At 42.5% G+C, this 26,177-nt stretch overlaps 1 protein-coding gene across 3 annotated transcripts; it reads left to right on the forward strand.

The window, feature by feature from the left end:
* The first annotated feature begins 270 nt into the window (after positions 1-270).
* On the forward strand, positions 271-25,472 carry LOC117345862 (claudin domain-containing protein 2-like). 3 transcript variants are annotated; one of them, XM_033915128.1, is made up of 6 exons: positions 271-400; positions 13,268-13,506; positions 18,029-18,144; positions 18,523-18,669; positions 24,684-24,812; positions 25,108-25,472. In XM_033915128.1, the coding sequence occupies exons 3-6, from the start codon at positions 18,135-18,137 to the stop codon at positions 25,161-25,163; spliced, it is 342 nt and encodes a 113-aa protein (XP_033771019.1). In that variant the 5' UTR covers positions 271-400; positions 13,268-13,506; positions 18,029-18,134; the 3' UTR covers positions 25,164-25,472. The 3 variants fall into 3 exon arrangements, with proteins under 3 accessions (XP_033771019.1, XP_033771017.1, XP_033771018.1); XM_033915126.1 differs by lacking the exon at positions 18,029-18,144; XM_033915127.1 differs by lacking the exons at positions 271-400; positions 18,029-18,144 and adding an exon at positions 2,533-2,662.
* The last annotated feature ends 705 nt before the right edge of the window (positions 25,473-26,177 follow it).

The following is a 26,177-nucleotide window of genomic DNA, read 5'->3' on the forward strand; positions in this document are numbered from 1 at the left end:
GCACGGAGAGGCAGGTTAGTGAATCTAGCTCTTATACTTTTATTTCCCTGTTGTCTAAAGAGAACCCCTGTTAAAGTGAAGAAATTTTGCTTTTTTGCTGTCATCGGTTTTTTTTTGGGGGGAGAGAAGGTCTTCAGTTTACACGGTTGACAGTTTGTCACCCTAAATGTATAATCACACTAATTTACCACTAACTAAAAAAGGTCTCTCTGCTGAGTTGAAAATTTAGCAGTTCCAGTCATCTGCAGAGGTGCAGAGTGAGCTAGAAGTGTTATTTCCTCCCACTGAATCTTTAGTGGTGGTCCATGGGTTAGGCCGGACAGCATGCTGAGAGGCTGAGTCACTCAGTAGACACGATACCACCATCTTCAAGACACTGAGCCTCAGAAATCTCCTGAAGGTAAGAGGCAGATAGTTTTACAAAGAATTCTGTATTTTTTTCATCCTTTATTACAGGGATAGAGTATATTTCAAAATTTTTTTTTAAAGTAGACATTTCTTTTAAACAAAGTTAAGCCACTGCATAGATCTGTAGAAAGTGTGTAGATGTAGGCAGAGAAGGACCAATGGGCCTATCTTCTTCTGCCCCACTAGGCTCATCTGTACTGCTTCAGTTAAGGCTTATTAAAGAAGATGTCTTCAACAATCCATGTCAGGCAGCCCACTGAGCAAAAATAGCTAGTGAGCGTTTGGAAGTGAGATTTGATATTCTCCTGGTGCAGCCTTTGTGCTAATAGCCTTTGTGCTAAACAAGGCCATGCACAGGCTCTTGTTGAGAGCAGAGCTAGTTGCTAGTTACATCATTTTGGAATATTTTCTACACTTGTGCTGGATTACAATCGTCGTGGATGGAAGACAGAAAGTTTGTGAGTCTTCTAGGATTGAGAGCATGACGACGGTTTGAAGATAAGTGTTACGATTTTTTTTGCTAAAACTTCTCACAAACTTTGAAATTCTGTCCATCTGAAGCAGTCTAAATATGAGCACTATTCGAGACCAGATTTTGGCCTAAGGGTTTTTCTCCCTCATTTGTAGGGAGGTTTTTTTTTACCTTAGGTTGGTATTCTGCAGCTGGCCTAGGATTAAAATATGTACCTGGGGACACTGATTGGTCTATGGACTTTGAGGCCAATTGTTTAATAGCTATTTTTGCTCAGTGAGCTGCCTGACATGGATAGTTGAAGACATCTTCTTTAATAAGCCTTTTACTGTATGTAATTTACATCTCTCACTATTTTGATTCTACTGCTTCAGGTAAGGACATTTCCCAGCCATTGGCTATTGCATATAAACTTGAATGTCTCCAAGACATCGGTTCCTATTTTTCCATTGAGGGTACGGGAGTGTACAGAATACAGATTCCCAACACCCAGCTTTGCCCCGTACCATCTACCCAATCTAATCTAATCTAATCTAGTCTTCATTTTATATACCGAATCTACTCCCTAAGGAGCTTGACTTGGTTTACAGTTCATAAAAAAATGAAACATAACAAGTAAAAACTGTGGAATAAAAACAGAAATTGATTAGATGGATGGAAAAAGTTAGAAAAAAATATGTTGAATTGCTTAAAATTACTATACAACAGCTAAAATCAAATTAACTATTGTGAAAACAACCAGGTTTTTAAACTTTTTTGAAATTGAAATAATTGATCTACCAGTCTTAGAAAATCTAGAAGTCCATTCCAAATTCTCATCAATTTAAAAGTTAAAGATTTACTAAGCTTCCTAATGCATTTAATACCTTTCAGAGAAGGAAATGCTAATTTGTGAATTGTAATTCTTGAATAGCAGGATCTAAAGGAATTCCCACTAAGGGGAATCAAAGAGTTAAATATTCCATAAAGGAGTTTGAAAACCATACATGCACACTTGAATTGTATCCTATGATGGATCGGAAGCCAATGGAGTTTTCTCAGCAATGGGGAAACATGGTCATACTTTCTCTTTCCAAAAATAAGTTTGGCCACTGTATTCATAATACTATTCCTGCAAATGCCTTCTGTAAAAGATCTGAGCTTCTTAAATCCCATCACAGATTTCAATTCCTGCATCTCTGCCCATAGATCATTAAAACTGCAGGTATCCACTGCCTTCTCAGTTAAGTAGTATTTCCTCAGTGCCTCCTTTCTGCTTTATATCAGGACCTTTTCCTCTCTTCTGAGAAACTGTACCTATCTTTGCTTCTTTAAAAGCCTGCTCAATATGTGAATTTCCCTGTCATATCTCTCCCCATTTCCAGTGAATATATTTTGAGCTGCATAAGCCTCTCTTTGTAGGATTTGTATCATTTTGGTGGCTCTTCTCTGAACTGTTCCCTCCTTTCAGTGTCTATACACAGGAGGCAGAGTAGTGTCTCACTAATGGCCTATAATGGGGTAGTAGCACAGTATCTCTGTTTTCTTGCTAACGATAGCTGCTCTTATGCATCTGAGCACACTGCGGGCTTTCCCTTTGATTTTGTTACATAGACTGGCAGGCATCCTGTCCTAAGTGGTGATGGTTCTTTTCTGAATAGCGGTTCCAGTTTTCACCTTCCTAACTTGACGAATGGCCCAATGGACTTTTGGGCCCCATCATTAAATATGCACCTGTGTGTACTGGTGTAAATTATAACTATACCAGAAGTATGTATCTGATGGAATAAATCTTACATGCAGGTGAGTCAAAGCAACGGATCTTTATCTAGTATTTCCAGTTTTTCATCTGGTAGTGGATTTGATCTTTTCCCGGCATCTGTACAATAGAATAGAATAACCAAGAAAATTGTAGCAAATCAATAATACTAACATAAGAAGTGCTTATACAGTTTATTACACAAACTTATAAATTATAAGCCGACATGGCCAAGTTTCACCTAAATGATGGCTGTGTCAGGGATATAATACCAATGAAAGATTATGGGATGAGTCACTGAAACTACTTCAATCATAAAACTGAGTACTAAGGTGAATCAGAAAGTCTCCTCCAGCAAAGCACAATGCTTGTCCTATCATGTGCTTTTTCTAGTGATCTACCATTTCTGGTGCTTTGGCGTGTGCACATCTTAGCTCTTCTTATCTTGTAGAATAATGCATTATTCTATAACAGTATTGACTGGCATGTTTCCAGGGTTTGTACTCCCTGAAGGAAATGAAAGTAAAACAGGGAGACTTGCAATGTGACATAAAAACGCTCAAGAAATGGCGGCGGCATGTCAAATGAGCTTTAATGTGGATAAGTTTAAGGTGATGCATGTCGGTAACAAAAATCTTATACACGAATACAGGATGTCCAGTGCAGTACTTGGAGAGGCCTCCAGGAAAGAGACTTGGGAGTACTGGTTGACAAGTCAATGAAGCCGTGAAAAGGAAGTGAAAAGGGCGAACAGAATGCTAGGAATGATTAAGAAGGGGATCACATACAGATCAGAGAAGGTTATCATGCCACTGTACCGTGCCATGGTACGCCCTTACCTGGAATACTGCGTCCAGAACTGGTCACCGTACATGAAGAAGGACACAGTACTACTCGAAAGGGTCCAGAGAAGAGCGACTAAAATGGTTAAGGAGCTGGAGGAGTTGCCGTACAGTGAGATTAGAGAAACTGGGCCTCTTCTCCCTTGAAAAGAGGAGACTGAGAGGGGACATGATAGAAACATTCAAGATAATGAAGGGAATAGACTTAGTAGATAAAGACAGGTTGTTCACCCTCTTCAAGGTAGAGAGAACGAGAGGGCACTCTCTAAAGTTAAAAGGGAATAGATTCCGTACAAACATAAGGAAGTTCTTCTTCACCCAGAGAGTGGTAGAAAACTGGAACACTCTTTCGGAGGTTGTTATAGGGGAAAACACCCTCCAGGGATTCAAGACAAAGTTAGATAAGTTCCTGCTAAACCAGAACGTACGCAGGTAAGGCTAGTCACAGTTAGGGCACTTGTCTTTGACCTAAGGACCGCCGCAAGAGCAGACTGCTGGGCATGATGGACCACTTGTCTGACCAGCAGTGGCAATTCTTATGTTCTTAGGGATAGGATACATATGAGGGCTGATTGAAAAGTAAAGAGACTGCCTCTTTTTTTTTCTGTCCAAGAAGTAGATGTGGCAACGCTGTGCTGGTTCTAGTGAAGCTCATACTTTGACATTTCTGAATCTGTAGCTGGACTGTCGTCGTCTTCATTGTTAGGTCACAACAAGAGGAAGAACTTTGTATGTTTTTTCATGGCAGATGAGGGAGATGTGTTGGTGAGATTATGCAGCACGGCTAATTATTTGACCACCGTATGCTTGCCATAACATTTCAAGAGTTTCATTACCACTCTTTCCAAGTTTAACACAAAATTCAATCACACACCTCTGGCGGTACTCTCACAGACAATCTTCCTCTTCTGCCACAACGAAACAAAGGCATGACTTTGCCCTGGTATGTCATCTTCTGGGGGGGGGGGGGAGGGGGGAATTAGTGTCAGCACTGTTCACAGAGTTCTGTCTATTCTTCCCATTCCTTGTGTATTGTCCTCCAGTCAGAGTGGTTGACAAGCAGCACTTCTTAAATATTGTTTTTCCTCTTCAGTCAGATCCATACAGGGCCCCATTTGAGGGTTTTAAAAAGTACTTATATTATAATGGGGGAGGAAGGTTAATCCTTGCCTGCTCCTCTTGATTTTTACAGGGGCTTCCTAACTCCCAACCCCAAGGACCCTTTTTGTAGCTTAATTTTCGTACGTTATACTACCATGGTTTGGATCACTCCATTCCATGCCTTTTGTCCTCCCTCAGTCTTGGACACCTGTGGATTCCTGCATTAAATACTGCTTGGGCAACTCTCTCTTTTTCTCATTTCCAGTTTTCAAATATTGTAATACTTTCCAATTCAGTGGAAGTTAAAAAGGCATGTATATAGAAAGGGGTTCAAGAATGGTTGTCTATCTATCTGTTTGCCTGAGGGCACAATAAACCTCTGAGGGACCAAAGAAGAAAGCTACCACGGGCAGTAGCACATAGTAATCGAGATGAATGTGTGCGCTGTACAGGTCATTTGGAGCAAAGAGTTGAGCGATAAGTTTACTCAAATGGTAGACGTCTGCACACAGTTTATTAAAATGTATTTTAATGAGGCTATTAGCTGTCCTGCCACAATGCAAAGAAGTAACGTAACGAAGCAAATCAAGTCACATCAGGGTTTGTTTGAAGGGCGCTCAGGAAGCTAAACCTGTATTCACAACTCACAACCAAAATCATGTGACTTGATTTGCCTTGATTTGCCTCGTTACGTTATTTCTATTGTAGGATTTTTGGCAAAATTTGAGTGTATTTGTTGTGTTTAACAATGCAAAGAAGGGCACATTATCTTGTAATGCAAACACAACATAAGAAATGTTGCTGCCAGGCAGCAAAGAAAGGTTAGTTGCCCTGTACTGTAGTCTAATGATCCCCTGACCAAATCCCAACCTGACATCTGACCTGCCCTGTCCCCCCCCCAAAAAAAAAAAATAACATCACTGAGAATTGAGCAGCTCCCCTTCTTCCCACTGACCCAATTCCCCACACATACATACACACACACACACACACAAAGCCACCAACATTGCAAAAGATTCCCTGGTATTCTAACAGCCCCCCCCCTCCATCTAATCTGAGACCCCGTGCCCATAACACTGACAAATATCCCTGGTATCTAGGGTCCCCCTCCCCGTTCCTCCCCTCAACCTGACCCTCATGTCTTATTTGGTAGACTAAACTCTAGCACCTCTAAGATACTACCCTAGGAACTAACCCGGGTGATATACTACAAGTTTATTGCTAGAGGTCACAAAATGCCTGTGGGGAGGGGAGGGACATGCTAGGATAGAAGAAGTTCTATGGTTGGAAAGCCTGGGAGAGGGCTTACTGGAGTACTGAATGGCTTCTATGTTTGGCGGCAGCTTCTATGTTTGGGGATCCCAGTCAGGGGCCCAAACTTTGGGGTGGGGGAGCAATCAGAAGAAGAATTAAAATTGGGTCAGGGGACCCTGATATCACCTTATATGGATCCCAAGCAATATTCAGCCAGAACCTGCATAAAAGCTAGTGAGGATAGCTCCAGATATTCACAGGCTAATATTAATACCGTGGCAGATTGCTGGTGATCTCCCGTGGTCCACGATGATACCGGAAATTCAATGCCAGTGCCATATCCTGTAACTGGCATTGAATTTGTGGTCTATTTTTGGCCGGTCAAGATATATCTGTCTATCCTAATATTCAGCAACTAGCCAACTATATCTCAAAGGCCAGATATACCACACTTTTTGGTGGTTGTCTTTGGCTGCAAAACTTAGCTGGCGAGTCACTAAATATTGGCAGTGACCGTGTATGTCATGCAATATAGCCAGCCACCATCCAATCTGCTAAGCCGGATATTCAGTGTGAGATAACTGGCTATCCTCAGTTGAATATCAGTAGATAGCTGACTATGTGCTGTTTAGATGGCTGGGAGCCATTCCCCGCCATCTACATAGCGCTGAATAGATGGCCTAGCATTGAATATATGGGGCTAATTAAACCAAATTAAGTGGAAAACCATCGGCACTTCAACAAACGCTGACTGCCACCTGCTAAATATTGACCAATAAATATTTGGTCAAAATTAAGCCTTTAAAAGTTTCCTAAATGTTAAATAAAACAGTTGTAGCTGCAGATCTAAAGGAAGATAATCCAATTGTATTGGTAGAAACCATTGGAATGCTTCCCATTTTGAGGACACTAACTTTATTTCTGAATAAAGAGCCTATAGAAAAAAAAATCTCAGTACTGGAGAAGTAAAGTAAAATTATAACAAATGGATTGAATAATGTGGGCTGCCTGGGTGAAGGTCCTTGTGTACCAAAGAGACAATTTCAAATTGGATTCTAGCCTCAAGATAACCATGTAGCTCCTTTAACATGGGTGTTAAAGGAACTACATGATCATATTTTCTCTTCCCCGTTAATCAGTTTTGACCTGATTCAGAAGTAATTTTCATTTTCAGCCCTTATTTCAGCCCATCATTTAATATGGAGGGAGTGGCCTAATGGTTAGAGCTGCTGCTCCACCATCTGAGGTTGTGAGTACAATCTCAGCCTCTTCCTTATAACTCTGAGCAAGACATTTAAGTCCAGATTCTCTAAACATCGGTGTTGTCGGCAGCCACCGATTGCATGTCGATCACACTAAAGCAGTGGTTCTTAACCTTGTTGGAGGTACTGAGCCCCACCAATTTCATATGCGTGTTCACCGAACCCTTCTTTATTGGAAAAATAAAATATGATTTTTACAAATTCAAAACATAGGTATACAGTGAGGGAAAAAAATAATATCAATTTTGAAAACAAAAAAGTTCTCCTATATTTTGAATAATAATAACATAATAATGAAATTTACTGCAAATCAGTGTGACTTCTGCTGTTGCCTCTCAGAGACCAGTTCAGAAATGCGCGGCTTTACCTTGGCAAGTGCCACTCTCATGTCATTTTCACAACAAAGTCTGTTCCTTTTCTTCGTTTTTATGTCCAGCATCCTCGAAAAGGATTGCACGCTATATGAGTCGGAGGTGTGTTTTGACCTCCGCCGAACCCGTGAGACTGACTCACCGAACCCCTGGGGACCCAGGTTAAGAACCACTGCACTAAAGTATCAAAAAATGTATTCAAGCTGAATATCAAAAAATCAAAAAAATTACAACAAATATTCAATGTAAAGCTGCTAATAGTGGCAGGTAGCAGGTTGAAAGGCAAGTATCTAACATGGAGAAAAAGACCTCAGTGTTTCAAGGAAACAACCAAGAAACTATATGACCAGTTATAAACTGTCATAAAAGACACATCCCAGGTCAAAAAACTCCATGAGGAAAATTTATAAAAATACAGTTTAAAATACTCAAGTTAAACTGCAAATAACAGCACTTATCTTCCATACATCTCCCGACTGGCAGTGAAATTAGATATCCGTTGCTCCAATAAGGAACCAAACTCAGATTTCAAGTTATACTGATTTTGATCACACTAAAGTACCATTTAGAGAATCATGACTTTGTGAAAGGTAGGCTAGAGTTTTCAAGGCCTATACTTCCAATGCCTACCTTTGATGTGAATCCTGCCTAGGGAGGCTCTTTAAGGCACCTAATGCCACTTCCAGTGTTAGCCATGCCTATAGTGGCGTTAGGTATCATAAAGTGCCTCGGTAGGCGCGATTCTGGCACCATTTTTGTAGGTGCCTTAAAAGGTCTTTTAAACGGTATTTCTCTTCTAGTGAAGTAAAGAACTCATTTGTTCACTACTGCTATCAAGAACCTTGAATTTCCTGTTAGAGGCTGAGAGAACACATCAGTATCTAATGTGGGCTTTGTGGTGAAGGCAGGTTGTAGCATTGTGTGTGGCTGTTAGTTCCTGAAGCATATGAGGTGGAAGGAAATGCAGGAAGTGTGTGTGTGTGTGTGGGGGGGAGGGTAGGGGTAGGTATAGAGTTTTTTTTGTAAGAAAATGGGTCTGTGTGCAAAAAAGGGAAGAGTTTCTGAGAGGACTGTAGCTGGAAAGAATCCTTACAATTCTGTATTCTCAGTTGGTGTTCAAGACAAATGATTAATTAAAACAGATTTAATAATGTTTGAAACTAGACAAATCTGCTTTAAATAGTAATTTCAAGTGGAGTTTTTGACAAATAATTGAAATGTCTAAAGCCTGTAGGTAATTGATATAAGAAGGCATCTGGACTAGAGGTCTGCACGGGAATGGGGATCGCGGGAATCCGCGGGGATCCCCTTAATGTCAACGGGACTTCCACGGAGACCCCTCCCAGGCCAACGGGACTCCCGCGGGGACCCCTCCAAGGCCAACGGGACCCCCGCAGGGATGGAACTGGGATCTCCCATTCTGAGGTCTACCTAATTTTCAAGATGATACCAGTCCGGCGCCGCGGCGGGAATAGCGATTCTGAGCAGTGAGCTCAGAACGAAGGCGCTCAATGTGCCTACATGCTGAGCTCACTGCATTGCTGCTGATTGGTCAGACAGTGGCACATGCAAGCCTAGAATAGGAAATCAGCATGTATGAAGTCCACCCTCCCCACTCATGCCTTTACATAACATCCACCTTCAACCCAGCTGTGACCAATTGGAAACAAAGACATGCGACAGGGATCCATGTGACAGGGATCCCTGGAGGAAGGCTGAGAAAGTTGAATCGGGGCTCTCCAGTGTGCAGGGAGTGCGTGAAGTGGGCCGGGAGAGGAAATTCCGTTATTCTTAGAATGCCTTCATTTTCAGCGTTTACAGATTTCCCTTTCGTGCAATAAGGTATCGAGTTAACCTGCGAGGCTGGTGCAGTCAGATTGCAGAGATCTTTATTCGCCTTATGTGTATAATTGGGGGGAGGGGGCAAATACTATGTCCAACACACTTCGAGCTTCTTGCATTTCTCAGAGTTATCAATTGTGCAGTTGTGAGGCACTCACATGCACATCGTGCATACAAAACTATGTCTTCACAGTGTAGAAATTATTTCAGAGGGGGAAGAGAACTGGATGGAACAAGGTCGATGGACAGCTGAGAATGGCATGCATGGTGATGGCGTAAAGAGAGACAGACTGCAGAAAAGGAATTCCCTGTTAGAGTCTCTCGTTTAACTTTTTTTTTTTTATGACAGCAAAGAGCGATAGCGAAGAAAAGCTGGCCAGAAGGCCTTGATAAGACATTAGCAGCACACTGCATACTTATGGTTAGAGATAGATGAATGAATGATGGTGTGGAGGGAGTGATGGTATGATAGACAGATTCAGGCTTCTTAGTCAACTTCTTTAAGATCTTAACAATATGGCCAAATAGTGTCAGACAGGCTAAAGAGTAGCCTAATAGTGCAGAGACCTGAGATCCAAAGGAACTAGGTTTGATTCCCACTGCATCTCCTTGTGATTCTGGGAAAGTCACTTAACTCTCCACTGTCCCAAATACAAATAAGTACTAAGGGGACAGGTAACTTTTATGGGGGACGGCAGGGACGAGCGGGGACAGTCGGTATTCCTTGTGGGGATGGGCGGGGATAGGGAGAATTCCTCATGGGGACGGGCGGGACGGAGGGGATTCCTTGTGGGGACGGGCGGGGATGGAGGAGATTCTGACGGGGACGGGTGGGGATGGGTGGGATTCTGGCGGGGACAGGTGGGGTTGGGTGGGATTTCTGTCCCCGCGCAACTCTCTAATCTGGACTCTGAGCACTGAAGTCTTTTTTTTCCACTTAATTTGTTGTACTGTATATGAATGAACCTCAGTGAGATTTATCCCCCCAGATATTCAGATCCGCAACAAACCCAGAAATTCAATGCCAGTGCCGTATCTTGTGACCAGCATTGAATTTCCAGTTTAGATTTGGCCAGCTGAGACATAGCCAGCTAGGCCAATATACAGCAGCTAGTCGGCTAAGTCTTAACGGCCAACGTTTTAGGTGGCTCTATTTGGCTGTTCAACTTAGCCGGCAAACCACTGAATATTGGCGGTCTCTAGCTATGTCTTACAATTAGGCCCACATGTTATACAACATTATTATTTATGCATTGAAGTACAATATGTAGCTGTGTGCTTTTATACCTGCCATTGACATGACATAAGTGAGTGCACGTAAATGCTGGCATGTAAATATTCCACAAAAAATATATAACTCTCTTCCTAGAACATTAAAATTCCTATTACAACTTTACATCATTCTTCAACTATGGAAGGTTTATGCATAAACCAGATTTCCAAATTTGAAGAATGATGTAAAGTTGTAATAGGAATTTTTATGTTCTAGGAAGAGAGTTACATATTTTTTGTGGACTATTAATTGAGATTCAATCTTCCTTTTTTAAGATACTTTTTGCATTTCCCCACTGTTTTTGTGTTGGCATGTAAATACTGACATGCTAGTATTCTGTAATGGAGTCTGGGTATCCATATCCCAATATGGGATTCATACTTAAGTATCCAGCATTTTGCTGAACTTTATAGAATTGCACCCCATCAGTACTATTTCGCAATCATACAGGTAGATATTTGCCATTCCCATCTCTTGAGGCAGTCTCCGCAAATGATCCTGTTCTGTGGGTTAAGGTACAAACTTGTCTTTGTTATTATGAAGTATTAGTCCAGTCCCACTAATGACCCAAAACTCAGGTGACTAGATGGCTTCATGCTATTGGAAAAACTTTCAATAGGCACTCTTCACAGGAAAATTAATGATGAGGATCCCAAACAAGTCTCAACAATGCACTACAAAAAGAACTGCTCCCTAATATATTTATATATATAGTAATTAATAACGGACCTCCAGTGGCTACCCTCAGAGGATTAACTTGGTCCAAACTGAGTTTCATTATGCCAAAATGGTCATTAGTCCAGTTGAAAGATTTTAGCTGAGATGGCAGTTGTGCTAAAGTAAGGGGACGTGCTTTGAAACAGTTGTACGGCGAAACATGATACTTAAGAATAGTTAAGCTCTGAAACACATTGCCAGAGGTTGTGGTAAGAGCGGATAGCGCAGCTGGTTTTAAGAAAGGTTTGGACAAGTTCCTGGAGGAAAAGTCCATAGTCTGTTATTGAGAAAGACATGGGGGAAGCCACTTCTTGCCCTGGATTGGTAGCATGGAATATTGCTACTCCTTGGGTTTTGGCCAGGTACTAGTGACCTGGATTGGCCACCATAGAGAACAGAATACTGGGCTTGATGGACCATTGGTCTGACCCAGTAAGGCTATTCTTATGTTCTTATGTTGTTGTCCCCATTGATCCAAAGTGCCTGAAGAAGCTAAAGATGAATATTTATAGCTCAAAGATATTTAAGAGAAAATTCAAAATAATTGATAAGAAGAATATCTGAATTCTAGTATTGTGACTAGACTAATGACTATTTTGGCATACTGAAGCTCAGTTTGGCCAAGGTAGTCCTCTGAGAGTAGCCACTGAATTTCATTATTAATTATATATAAACTAGTCTTTAAGCCCGTTAAATTAACGGGTGCTAGAACAGATGTCTGTCTGTCTGTCTTTCTTTCTGTCTGTCTCTCTGGCCCCCTGTCTGTCATTCTTTCTTTCTCTCTCTCTATCCTTGGCTAGTGTTTGTGTGTGTAGGGAGGTTTCTTTCTCTCTTTCTCTGCTGTCTGTCTGTGTTTATTCTATCTGTCTCCCTGGGCCCCTGTCTTTCTTTCTGTATGTCTCTCTGTCTTTCTCCCTGGCCCCCTGCCTACCTGTATTTATCTGTTGTTCCATGCCTGACTGTCTCTCCATGGCCCCCTTCTGTCTCCCTACCCCCTCAAGAAAGCAAGCCTGTTACATTAACGGGTGCCCTGTGCAGTAGCATTAGCGTTTCCTCTACCCCCCTTTCCCTTCCCGCGGTCCCGGCTACAAAGCTGGTGATTCCAGCAGCTTGTGCAGCAGTCTTCACGCTGCTTCGGGTCCTTCTACTGCCCTGATTTACTCTGGCACGTCCCTGATGACACGCGGCAGAGCAAATCAGGGCAGTAGAAGGGCCCGAAGCAGCGTGTGAAGACTGCTGCACATGCTGGAATCGCAAGGTTCGTAGTCGGGTCCGTGGGAAGGGAAGGGTGGGGTGGCAAAGGACTTGGGTCCCGGGCGGCGGGGTCAGTTTTTCGGTTCGTCCCGGGGGGGGGGGGGGAGAAGGAGGCGCTCTTTGTGCCCCAGTCCTGGCTTGTGGAGGCGATCGTCAGCATCTAAAGAAACTTCCGTATTGTGAGGTGGAGAGCAGGGAAGCTTGTCTGGCGCGCATGCGCACTCGTGCCGCCGCGACAGATCAGGGTACACGCGGCACGAGTGCGCATGCACGCTTAGCGTTTTATTATAGATGATGATGATGATGATGATAGATAAGAGAGAGATCCAAGCTATTGTAGACAGACTGTTCCTGTTCAGACTTTACCCCATTACATGGCCTTGTGCTTCCTTCCAATTTGCCTTTATAAGCAAAACCTACATTTATAGATGAAAAAGAGAAAAACCAGGACTTGTTCAGCCTAGCTCTTATGACCTAGAATTTGTTGGTAGCTTTAGCTATGAATTCTATTTTCTCCAGTACCTCTTGCATGCCTCGTCCTGAGAATACCTGAACTTCAGTGGGTCCATGGATGCCAAAACAGAGCCTGTGACTTTCATAGTTCAATTGGAGCTCGGATGCTACCAGGAATCTAGAAAATTATGGCTCCATTTATAAAGTATGTCAAAGGTCAATGAATAGAAATAAATAGATTCATGTCTCTCTTCCACCTGTTTTCCAATTCCTATTCTAGGAAACAGGTAACAACCCCTGGCTGAACATTTAAGGCAACATCCATAAGTCACAGACACGCTTGCCAGATGTGGTGCAAACTTGCCGGCACAGTTCTTCTCAGCATCAGCTTTATTCTGCTGCTTATCTCTCTGGTGACAGACTACTGGGCGGTGATATATGATAAGGATAACAGAGCGCACTGGGGACTCTGGCAAAGGTGCTCTTTGGGAGTGTGCCAGAACATAAACTCCAGCATCGGTAAGGAACAAATTCATGATTCCAATAGTCATTGGCTACCGGTAGAAGCTAGGATTCTTTATAAATTCTACTGTATATTGTTCAAAACATGCTTTGGGGACACACCAGATTACATTCCACAACTTTTTAAGTTCTGTAACAAATCAACTTTGAATTTAAGGCAAAACCATACCTTGTTATCATGAAATTAAAAAGATAAAATACACTAGAATTTTCAATTCAACCTGGGCTTACCACATAGCAAAACTATGGAAAACTCTGCCTATTATGATCAATAAACACATTAACTTTAAAGGCTTTTTTTTACTAAGATGCGTTAGGGCCTTAACGTACAAAATAGCCTGCGCTAAATTGCCGCATGTGCTAGACCTTAACGCCAGCATTGAGCTGGCGTTATTCTCGAAGCGTGCCATGTGGTTTAGCATGAGATAATTTCGTGCTTGCGCCAAAAACGCTAGCGCACCTTAGTAAAAGGAGCCCTAAGAGTTTCAAAAAAGAGTTAAAGACCTATTTGATTACAGAATTTGTACTTAAAAAGATATAAATATTTGCTAACCAGTTTATAATGTTGTAATAGCTCATTTTGACAAATTTCTCTGACCCCACTTCAGCCCAGATAAACTTGACTATCCTCAGCATGCAAATGTAATTTCAAAAGTATTCTGTAACATCGCTATCTGTATACAGTCTCTTCTTCTGTAAACCACTCTGAACTCTTTGTGGTATTGCGGGATATAAAAATAAAGTTATTATTATTTATTTTTATGCAAACTGCTGTGAACTTCCATGAGGCAATGGTGGTATATAAATAAAGATTTATATTGTATTGTATATAGTCATGCACATAAGTTCATAGACAAATTAGCTGCTAATTGACACTAGCAACCAATTATTGGTGATAATTGGAGTTAATTGGTACTAATTTGCATTTACATGTGTATTTGTACTTAGGGCTAGAAGCACTAAAGTCAGTCGTAATATCGACTGGATCGCTGTTGGCCGATTCCCTGTCCGATTGAGGCGCTACCAAGTTTCCATGCAAATGATTTGCACGAAGGTGTAAATCATTTGCATGCAAACCCGACAGATCAATCACGATTGACACATGTGCAGAGTCCTAACAGCAGTGAAGCAGCCACTGCTGTTAGGGCTTTTTTTAATGGCACAGATGTGCATGTGTTACACATGCACAATCTGCCCCATTAAAAAAAAAGAAAAAGCCCCCCACACTGATGGCCCTCCCTAATGACCACCCACGAACTGGCACCGTGACTCCCCCCCTCCCTGGCAGTGAAAATGGCAGGAGGGATACCTACTCCCTCCTGCCTGGCTGAATATCCCCGCGCTATACCTCCACCCAATCCTGGACTCCGAACCCACCCTCTCCCTTCCTCTCGGGAAACAAAAAGGCAGGAGGGATGCCCACTCCCTGCTGACACCAGATGTTCCCCCTCCCCCCCTTATCTTTGCTAGACGTTGGGAGCTGGAGGGAAGCATGTCTCTCTAGCTCCAAGCCCCTCCCGTGGAAAATGACGGGCCTTCCCCTCTCCAGTGGACCAAGTGATGCACGGGGAGGAGCCTAAAGCCCTGATTGGCTCAGATGCCTAAGCCCGTCCCTTTGGGAAGGGTCTTAGGTGTCAGAGCCTAGTCTGCAATGTCCCGGGAAGGGGGTAGGGCTGATGCAAGGGTACTAGATACCCAAGGCAAACCTTAAGCTTCATGGGCAGACTAGATGGGCCTTTTGGCTTTCATCTGCCGTTATGTTTCTATGTTTCTAAAAGCTTAAAGGGCAGGCTGAGGTAGCAGAATAATGTTGCTAATGCTGCCGATTGTTGGCTGCCCGAGATTTGAATTTTCAGCGCCAAGGAGGTACATGGGGACACAGGGGCTGGGTGTGGGGCTGGAGAGGAATAGATAAAAGTTGCACTGGGGGGTGGACAGAGTAGGTCAAGACTAGTGAGAGGCAGGAGTGAGGCAGGGAACTTTGGGTGAGGAGGGATGGGGTCATGGGCGGAGGAAGGGTCATGTGTCCTCTTTTCTTAGTTTACAAATATGGTTATCCTGGGTAGAAACATAGAAACATAGAAAATGACGGCAGAAAAGAGCCACGGCCCATCAAGTCTGCCCACTCTAATGACCCACCCCCCTAATTTCTTCCATGAAGAGATCCCACATGCTTATCCCATTTTTCCTTAAAATCTGGCACGCTGCTAGCCTCGATTACCTGCAGAGGAAGATCGCTCCAATGATCAACCACCCTTTCGGTGAAGAAATACTTCCTGGTGTCGCCATGAAGTTTCCCACCCCTGATTTTCAACGGATGCCCTCTTGTTGCCGTGGGTCTTTTAAGAAAAAAGATATCTTCTTCCACTTCGATACGGCCAGTGACATATTTGAACGTCTCAATCATGTCTCCCCTCTCTCTCTGCGCTCCTCGAGTGAGTATAGCTGCAACTTACCCAGCCGTTCCTCATACGGGAGATCCTTGAGTCCCGAGACCATCCTGGTGGCCATTCGCTGAACCGACTCAACTCTCAGCACATCTTTTTGGTAATGTGGCCTCCAGAATTGTACACAATATTCCAGATGAGGTCTCACCATGGATCTGTACAATGGCATTATGACTTCGGGCTTTCGGCTGACGAAACTTCTACGGATACAACCCATCATTTGTCTAGCCTTGGATGAAGCTTTCTCCACTTGATTGGCAGTCTTCATGTCTTCATTAATGATTACCCCCAAGTCTCGTTCTGCTGTAGTCCTTGCTAAGGTCTCGCCATTTAGGGTGTAAGATCTGCATGGATTTCTGCTGCCAAGGTGCATGACTTACACTTTTTGGCATTGAAACTTAGTTGCCAAGTCATGGACCAATGTTCCAGTAAGTGTAGGTACTGCGTCATACTGTCTGGCACTGTACTTTTGCCTACTATGTTGCATAGTTTTGGCGTCATCGGCGAATAATGTAATTTTACCTCGAAGCCCCTGAGCCAGGTCCCTTATGAAGATGTTAAATAGGATTGGGCCCAAGACTGAGCCCTGCGGCACTCCACTGATCACCTCCGACATTTCGGAGAGGGTACTGTTCACCACCACCCTCTGAAGTCTACCTCTAAGCCAGTCTTTAACCCATGCAGTTAATGTTTCACCTAATCCAATCAAATTCATCTTGTTCAATAACCTGTGGTGTGGGACGCTATCAAAAGCTTTACTGAAGTCCAAGTACATGACGTCCATGTACATGAAGTCCAAGTACATGACGTCCATATCCAGTACATGACTCCCCCATATCCAGGACCTTCCCTTTGTAAATCCATGTTGATGGGGATCTCGCAGATTCTACTCGTTCAGGATCGTATCTAATTTTTGTTTGATTAGTGCTTCCATAAGTTTACTCACTATCGATGTGATCCATATTCATTGTGGATATCCTGAAAATTCATCTGGCTGGTGATCCTCCAGGACAGGTTTGAGAACCACTGTTAATAGGGGAGCCAATCTGGGTTTTACCTCATTGTCTCTGGTATAGTCAGACATCCAGTTTTGGGCAGGCCTGAGCCCAAAGTGGATGGACACAAAATTCTATGTGCTGTCTTACCCCCACCTCAAATATAAATACAGTCAAACCTCGGTTTGCGAGTAACCCGGTTTGCGAGTGTTTTGCAAGACGAGCAAAACATTCTCGCAAAACTTGTCTTGCAAACCGAGTGTTGACTCGATTTGCGAGTACGCCCCCCCCCCCGAGAACCGGCATCGCTCCCCCCGCTCGCAAAGGCCCCCCCCCCTCATGAACCGGCACCCCCGCCCCGAACAATTGGAAACTTACCCCCCATTTGGCACCGGCACGCAGCTCACAGGATGTGTCGGTGTCGCTTGAAGAACTTCCTGCCTCTGCCGGGCCTTGTGCATGCTCAAGGCCTTCTAATTCTCCCTCTCGCCGAGATTCTCGGAGGCATGCGGTAGAGGGAAGCCTATAGATCTGGCGCAGGTTCCCTAAAGGAATCATCACCAGTGGCATTTCTGAGGTACACATGGAAGGTGAGAGAATCTGTAATTTCCAGTACATCACATATAGTTTTCCAAACTCTCTCCCAATGCAGAGTAAGATGTTCCAGTGTACCAGGCGCTTGATGACACGACCAGCAATAGGAAGAAGTAGATGGATCTATCTTATTAGATATTATAGGTGACCAGACTGCCCTATGAAGCAAAAAGAAGTCGGTTTAATAATTGATTAAGGTTTAATAATGTATTAATTATGGTTTAATAATGTCTGTATTGAAACCATCCAGGAAATGCAAACTTTGTATTGTAACACCATTACAGAAGCTCATGCATTGTAACACCATTACAAAGCTCGTATAAACTGCTCTGAATTGACTCCCCCAGTCATTAGTAGTGGTATAGAAGCTTTCAATAAACAATTACAATAACTAGCATTACTGTAACTAATTACTATCCAGCACTGCATGTACAGCATCTTTTCTTTCTTTCCTTCCCACTCCCACCTCTCTCACTTCCACAGGTCAGTGCCAGCTACTCCCTGTCTCTAACCAAGAAGCCTCTCTTTTGTTGCATCCAGCTCGAGCAGAAACAGGAAGTTGTGAAGGGAGCGGGGCACAGCAGAAGAGATGCTCCCAGGTTAGCAGCAAGGAAGTGTGTGGGAACCGCTGTTGAGGAGATGCAAGATCACAGAAGCCAAGACTACTACTCCCACGCTGGCTTTGCCCAGGTTCATTACTGCTGGGTGGGCTTGAGCTCAAACTGGGTGGTCCTAGACACATCCATGGCTACGCCCTGCAAGTCTAAGGACCTGTATTCCCAAGTTCTCTAAAAAAGGCTTGAGCTACAAGTGAATAGATGGAATGAGGGTAAAACCTGGACTGGATTTTTTGATAATCTGGAATGACTGGCAGCCCTAAGACTAGATTTGGTCATTCATAGAACTGTCACTATGAAGGCTGGTGACTTCTGAACTCAGTGAGCAGATTTCAACCTGACTCTTCTCTCTTTCTCCAGAGTACATCGCTTTGGCCAGAGGCTGCATATCCTTTTCTGCTGTCCTGAATGTCCTTGCTATTCTCGTGGCCATCTCCTCCTTTGCTAAGTGGCAAATCAGACGCATTACTGGGGCCCTGGTGACCAGCATCTTCATTTTTTTCATAGGTACGCAGTTCACCCTAAATTTAATGCTACCAATTGCCTTTTTTTTTTCTAGGATAGGCTGAGTGGAGTTGGAGCTAGGATACATTTCTTTAAGCATTTCTTTAATATTATTTCTTGTCTTGAATTTTGCTGCTCTGCTTTTAGTGGTTTTTCTTAAATTTGCTGTTGGTCTTAAATCATTTTGTTTTTCTCTTAGATCATTGCATAGCAAGATTCTTGAGTTTTAAATGTGGCTTGCTTTTCTGTTATCCTTCACTGTTCCTATTGCATCAATACCATTGCTACAGTGCATTAATTAATAGGGGGAATATAAATTGCATAGGAAAGCCAGTCCTAGCTGAAGGGGGAAGAATTGTTGATAAAAGATTTTAATCTGCTGGAGATAAATTGGTTATCCCACATAAAGAATCTATGAGAAGTAAAGAGATTGTAGATGCACTTCATAGAGCTCTGCTTGGACAAATGGTGAAGAAACCCATAAGAGAAAGGAGCATTATTGGACCTGGTACTCACAAATGGACACAATCTTTCTAGTGTTTAGGTAGGAGCCCACCTGAGCACGAGTTATTATCAAATGGTATGGTATGACATAACAATCAAGGAGAAGAGGCATCACATGAAGCTCAATACCTTGAATTTCTAAAATGCTGACTCTGATAAATGGGCAATTCTTAAGGATAGGAAGGGGTAGATGAAGTGAAAGAACAGTGCACAAAGCTAAAAGGAGCTATATATATGCAACACATCATTATGCCTGAAAAGTAAAAGAAGTTTCCAATGTGGTTCTCCAAAACAGTGGCAGAAAGTGGAAAGGCAAATAGTTTAACACTGAAGAAATTCACAGAATCTTAAAAGGAACTCAGTGAAGAATATCTAGTAAAGCTGAGAGAAATCATGGACCTGATATTTAAAACAATTTAAACGGCCAGGAGAGACTCCTGGCTGTTGGTTGTTTTTTTTAATAATTCTTTATTGATTTTCAATTCTAATACAAAGTGCAAAAAGTTTTCAAACTTACATCCAATCAAATAATACAATACAAAACATATTCCTCCCCCCTCCCTCCTACCCTCTCTGGATGTGGGTGAAAAGAATTACAAGATTATACAATTAATCTGATTTGACAAATTCCGCTAATGCACCCAATGTTGTTTTAAATATTTTATTATGGCCCAATATTTCTGAATTCATTTATAACATTGACACAAAGTTCCCCACCAAAAGGAAAAATTTAGCCTGTCCTGGTGAACATTTGTATGGCAACTTTTCATAATTATAAGAAGTCTGCTTTTATACCTGTCTAATGGATTTTTAGCTTTCAACAATGTCCCACATATGACCACATCATAGGACAATGGAATCAATGTTCCGAGTATCAAATTAATATGTCCACAGATTGATTTCCAAAAATTGAGTATCAAGGCACAATAAAACAACAAATGATCCAGTGTCCCTACTTCAAGATGACAATGCCAGCATCTATTAGACTTTGAACTGTCCATCTTTTGTAAATGAACTGGGGTCCAAAAATTTCTATGTAACAAAAAAAAAACAAGTTTGCTGACGCTGAACATCTCATTCTCCAAGTCCAAATCCATGGCCATTGAGTCTCAGAAATCTGCTGATTTATCTCAAGGCTCCAAATATCTTTTAGGCTTGTTTTAGGTTTTTTATTCAAATATTCAGATATTCATTTGTACCACTTGGCAGCCTAATGCCATTGCAAATCTGTCTGGAAACATAGGTCCGGCAAGCTATACTGATTTTTTAAGTTGCGCCAATCAGGGAATCCCTTATGAATGGCCTTCTTCAACTGCAAACATTTATAAGCTTGAGACTTTGATATGACGAATGATTATTGCAGTTGCAATAAATTTAGCATTTTCCCATTTGAGATCACATCATATAAAACAGTGTTTTTCAACCTTTTTACACCCGTGGACTGGCAGAAATAAAAGAATTAATTTGTGGACCGGCAAACTACTAGGACTAAAATTTAAAAAACCCGTTTCCGCCCCATCTCCGCGAGCTTGGTCCCCGCAAATCAACTGATGCCATCCACACAAGCCTCAGTTATGATTTTATATTGAATGTATTTTATTAAAGTATAAAAAAAAACAATATTCTGTACAATTGTCATTTTATAAATACAAATAATACAGAGCAAAGATCAACAAAAACCCTGTCCCCCTCTACTATCAAGAAAACTGAACAAGCCAAATTATTACAGAATGCTACACAGAATACTGCAGTCACACATGACAAGAATAGTTTTAGGGGAGTGCAACTAGGGCAACTACCCCCTGGTTAGAGAGCACCCTAAGCTAGCTGGAAGCTAAAGAAGCACTGCCTAGGCTTTGCAGTCCCCAGTTACGTCTAACGCCAGCTCTAGAAGGATAAATATTTTAAATCTGATATATTATAATCACAAAATAGAAATAAAATTATTTTGTCATCTCTGGTTTCTGCTTTCATCTTCGTTTCACTCTCTTCCTTCCAGCGTCTGTCCTCTCTGTCTCTTCAATCCAGCATCTGCCCCTTCTATCCACTGTCTGCCCTCTCCCCCTTCTATCCAGCCTGTGCCCCCTCTCTCCTTTTTACATGATTCATTCCAGCTTCACTGCTCTCTTCATTTTTATCTCTCCTATACCAGATCAGAGTGAAATAATAATATCAAGGAGAAGAAATAAGCCTGATGCATTCAGCTCTTATCATCATACTTGGTCTGCCTTATTTTCCTATTGCAACACTGTTTCTAATGTGTGACCTTGGTACTGCTATGCTTTGCTCAATTTGTAGCATATAAATTCTCATTTATCCTGCCAACCTCATGTTTCACATACTATTATATGCAGCTTGCTATAACTCTGTTTTATGTGCTTATCTCTCCATAATACTATGTTCCATACACTGACACTCTGTTGTGACAAAATATTCCATTGCAATGTATGTTCTGTGTTTTGTTTTTTTACTAGCTTAATAAATAAAACTTTTTGAACTTATATAAAAAAAAGTGGCCATTTTATATTGTTTATTCAACTTTTTTCTCGTGATCACATGATCTTTTCCAGCTACACATCTCCCTCGTTATTCGCAGGGGATAGGGGCAGAGCCAGACTGCGAATAGGCAAATACCGTGAATATCCGGCTCTGACCCACCCTTGCCTCCCTCCCGCCTTCCCCCGGCATCCCGGCCTTACCTGGTGGTCTAGTGGGCTTTTGGGGCAGGAGCGATCTTCCTACGCTCCTGCCCCATGCAGATCACCAATAGGAAATGGCTGTGGGAAGTTCCCGTAGTCTCTTGAGACTATGACTGGAACTCCCCACAGCCATTTCCTATTGGTGATCTACACGGGGCAGGAGTGTAGGAAGATCGCTCCTGCCCCGAAAGCCCGCTAGACCACCAGGTAAGGCTAGGATGCCGGGGTGAAGGCAAAAATATGGGTTTGTTTTTTTTCCCCCTCCCCAAAAATAAATCGTGATTATGTGAAATCGCGAGTGCGAATGGGGAGGGGAAGTGTATACTCTAAGGGCTCCTTTTACGAAGGTGCACTAGCATTTTTAGCACATGTACCGGATTAACGTGCGCTAACTGAAAAACTACCGCCTGCTCAAGAGGAGGTGGTAGTGGCTAGTGTTCGTGGCATTTTAACGTGTGGTATTCTGCACGTTAAGGCCCTAATGCACCTTCGTAAAAGGAGCCCTAAATTATGGCAAAATCTGAGAAATGTGATCTACTTTTTGGGATCTCCCAGGTACTTATGACCCACACTGGTCGCTGTTGGAGAGAGGATGCTGACTCAGAGTGGCTTTTCTTAAGTTCATATAATATGGGGTACAGGGTGTCAGTTTCAGTTTGTGGCCCCCCCAATGTATGGTGGTAGGGGTTAAGTGAAAGGCGTCCTGACAAACGCTGGTCCCAGGTTCAGTTCCCTCACAGATGACTCACCAGGAAGTAGAATAACGAAAGCTGATGGCACTGATTGTTCAAGTCAGTGGTTTCTTGTGTGATGCTAATAAGTCCTCTATAGAGGCCTTGAATGAAAAGGCATTTGCGTTTATCTGTTTTCTTTCTAAACTCCTGAGAATGAGAAACCATTTGTTTCTGAATATCGTGCCATGTGTTTTCTGGAAAATTACCCTCATACGGACCCCCTTTCTTGTCAAAATATTTGTGTACAATATCTGTGAGTTCTTGAAAATCAAAAGGGTTCATATTTGAGGCTGCAGAAGTCTGCCTTGGTTCGTGGGCCTTGCTCATATATTTCATGAGAGAGAATGGGCTTCTAAATGTCCCTGTCTGTGTGTAGCCTTTGAGATTGAAATGCTCCCACTTATGAAGGAGGGAGACTTTAGTTAATAGGTAGAAAAGCGAGGTAAAGCGTGTTAGGCAAGAGTCATTGGCATAAAATAATACACTTATGCCTACACTTGCCCCCACTGGTTACTACCTGAAATTTACAGGCAGAAGTTTAGCAGGATAAAATATAAGAAGTCTGTTAGAAGAGCAGAGGTGTCAGCTGCCAGTTCCAGTCCAGTGTGCACTGGGCCTTTCACCAGGGCAGAGACTGACAAGAAATAGAATTAAAAGCACAAGGTAAAAAAGTAAAAGTTATTAGTACAGATGTGGCGTGTCTTAATTGAGTGACTGTTTTCACTTTGAACCCTGCTTTTCTTCAGAGCAGCTCAAATATTCTTACATGCAACACCCTAGCAAGCATATAATAGCAAATCATACAATGCAAAGTGGCACAGGTAACACTACAAAGACTTTTGATAGTAAAATCTCACCAAATATAAAACCCAAAATATTACTGAAACTTTTCACAATTGTGTCATCCAGTCTAAAACAATTTAAGGGTTCCAAAAGGACTTTTGATTTCTATCTCACTCTGTCTATCAATCAAAAATTGAAATAAAATCTCACCAAGTATAAAACCCCACAATATTACTGGAACTTTTCAACAGTGTGTCATCCAGTCTAATGTATAATCAATCTAAGGGTTTCCCAAAGGCTTTTGATTCTATCTCACTCTTATACATAAAAAAAATTGAATTATACTTACCCAAGTCATCAGGAAGGACAGAGACAAAGCCCCCAAAATGTCAGTTTCAGTTTGTGCCCCCCCCCCCAATGTATGGTGGTAGGGGTTAAGTGAAAGGCGTCCTGACAAACGCTGATCCCAGGTTTAGTTCCCTCACAGATGACTCACCAGGAAGTAGAATAAAGAAAGCACAGCCATAGGTGATTATATAAAGAATATATTCTAGAAATAGGCTTACAGAAAAGTAATATTTATAATCATTACAATTAAGCATTACAATTAAATAGAGAGCAACGCAGTTTCCCTGCCTTACAGAGTTCAGAGGAAGCGTGAAGTTTCAGGGAAAGGCAGAGAGAAAGAGGAAAGGGGGATGGTCTAAGCTTCGTGTTCCATAGATAAAGGGAAGGATAGACAGAGAGAGGGAGAGCCAAGAGAGAACCAGAGTGCCAAGCCAAGAGATAGCTAGATAGAAAGAGAGATCCATGTGTGTTGCAGAGAGCAGGCTTTTATACCTTGGCTCAATATAGAAACCTGTATGCCCCAGTATCTTTCTGTTTAGAATTGTAAACAGTTTGAAACAATGGTTAATTTAATTGCTAAGGAGGGTGAGATACCTGCAAGCATGGTGATGGGATTAGCCTCTGGCTTCTTTGTCCCATTCAAGCAGGCCATTGTCCTAAGCACCCTCTTAATCAGACATTAACACCTTTTAGCTAGTCATGATTCAATCAGGGAAACTTAAACATATCCGGGATACTTAAAACAGTTTCCCTGCACTCAGGGTCTATCTGCATTCCCATGCCAGAGTCAGATTGATATAATTTCCCATAAGCCTCGCTGACATAAGTAATGCCAACTAAAATGCTGAATGGTAGCGACAGCTAGGCTGACACAGGGTAGTAGATGTCAGTTTTCATGTGGGGGTGTAGTGCACTGGTTGACAGCCCTTTCTTCTCTCTTTGGTTTTAGCGCTCTTTGTGCTTGTTGCTATGGCTGTATACACTAGTGAGACTCCAGGAATGGTAAATGCAAATTCCTGGGGCTATGCCTGGTCCTTCTTCCTGGGCTGGATAGCCCTTGTATTCCTCATTGGCGCAGGTAAGTGACCCACTGCGTTACATATCAGTGACGAAAATGTTTTTAAACTTGGAGGCAAAACGTTAACCTTTCACGTATAGGATTACAGACAGTCTAATATGTGATAAGAGCTGGAGGTTGTGAGTGAAATGACGCACTTTTTAATAGTGGAATAGCTTTGCTTAATTTTAATTGGTTTGTGTGGTGTAATTTTATTTTGTATGATTAGATAATGTGTAGGAGGCTGTTCTCCTCTAACCCTTGAGGCACAGGCTAAAGTTTTAACACAATTTAATGTCTCTCTTTCTCTCCTCAGGTATATGTCTATGTTTTGATCACTGTAACTCCGCTACTAATTATGAGAACTTGTAATGCAGCTGATTTCAGACCGTCCTTGGTTCAACAGACTAAGAACAACAATTAACTTTGTAGAGAAGAGGACTAGAAGCCTTACTTGCCAAAATTTATTTTTTGTCTTGATGCAGGAGACTAGCCAGCTCAGTGTCAGGAGGCTAAACTGAGCCTGGCTTGGCTTTACTTCTCATTGTATCTCTTATGTTCTAAATGATGCAGAATTAAATCTCATAAATACTGTAAAACCTGATTTCGTGATCTCTATACAGTTAATACAATAAATTGTGAATACAAAGCTGTTCCAATAAACTGAAACCTGTCACCGTACCCTCTGTGGTGGTTTTTTTTTAAAAAAATTATTATTCTTTCCAACCCAATGGACTTGGAAAGAATCTATATAATAAAACGCTAAGCGCGCATGCGCACTCTTCTTGCGTGCTTCCCTGATCCCTGATCTGTCGGGCTGTGGCCGGCAAGAGTGCGTATGCGAGCTTACAACAGCCCCGCATTCATGATCTGGCTGGCTCCCTTACTAAAGTTTATTGCGGTGGTGGCTCCTCTTGCATCCGGCCCTGTGTCCAAGGCTTCTCCGAAGGCTGGCTCCCATGAAAATGTTATTTCCCTGTTTAAAGCCACGGTGGCAGCTTCTCTCAAGAGCCGCACCAGTGTCGGAAACCTCTCTGACGTCACAATGTCAGAGACAAGGCTTCCGACGCTGGTGCGCCTCTTGAGAGAAGCTGCCGCCATGGCTTTAAACAGGGAAATAACATTTTCATGGGAGCCAGCCTTCGGAGAAGCTTTGGACACAGGGCTGGATGCAAGAGGAGCCGCCACCGCAAAAAGCTTTAGTAAGGGAGCCGCCAGACCACGAGTGTGGGGCCGTTGTAAGCATGGATCGGTCGAGGAGCCGCCCATGCCCATGGCTTTGAAATTTGGCAAGGGAACCAGCCAGAAAAGAAAATAAATGCTGCTGCCCTGCTGCACATGGAATGGGGTGGGGGACTTCTAAAATGTAAGGTGGCCTGGCCTACC

This window comes from Geotrypetes seraphini, chromosome 11 (assembly GCF_902459505.1).
Source record: "Geotrypetes seraphini chromosome 11, aGeoSer1.1, whole genome shotgun sequence".
Classification (NCBI taxonomy): domain Eukaryota; kingdom Metazoa; phylum Chordata; class Amphibia; order Gymnophiona; family Dermophiidae; genus Geotrypetes; species Geotrypetes seraphini.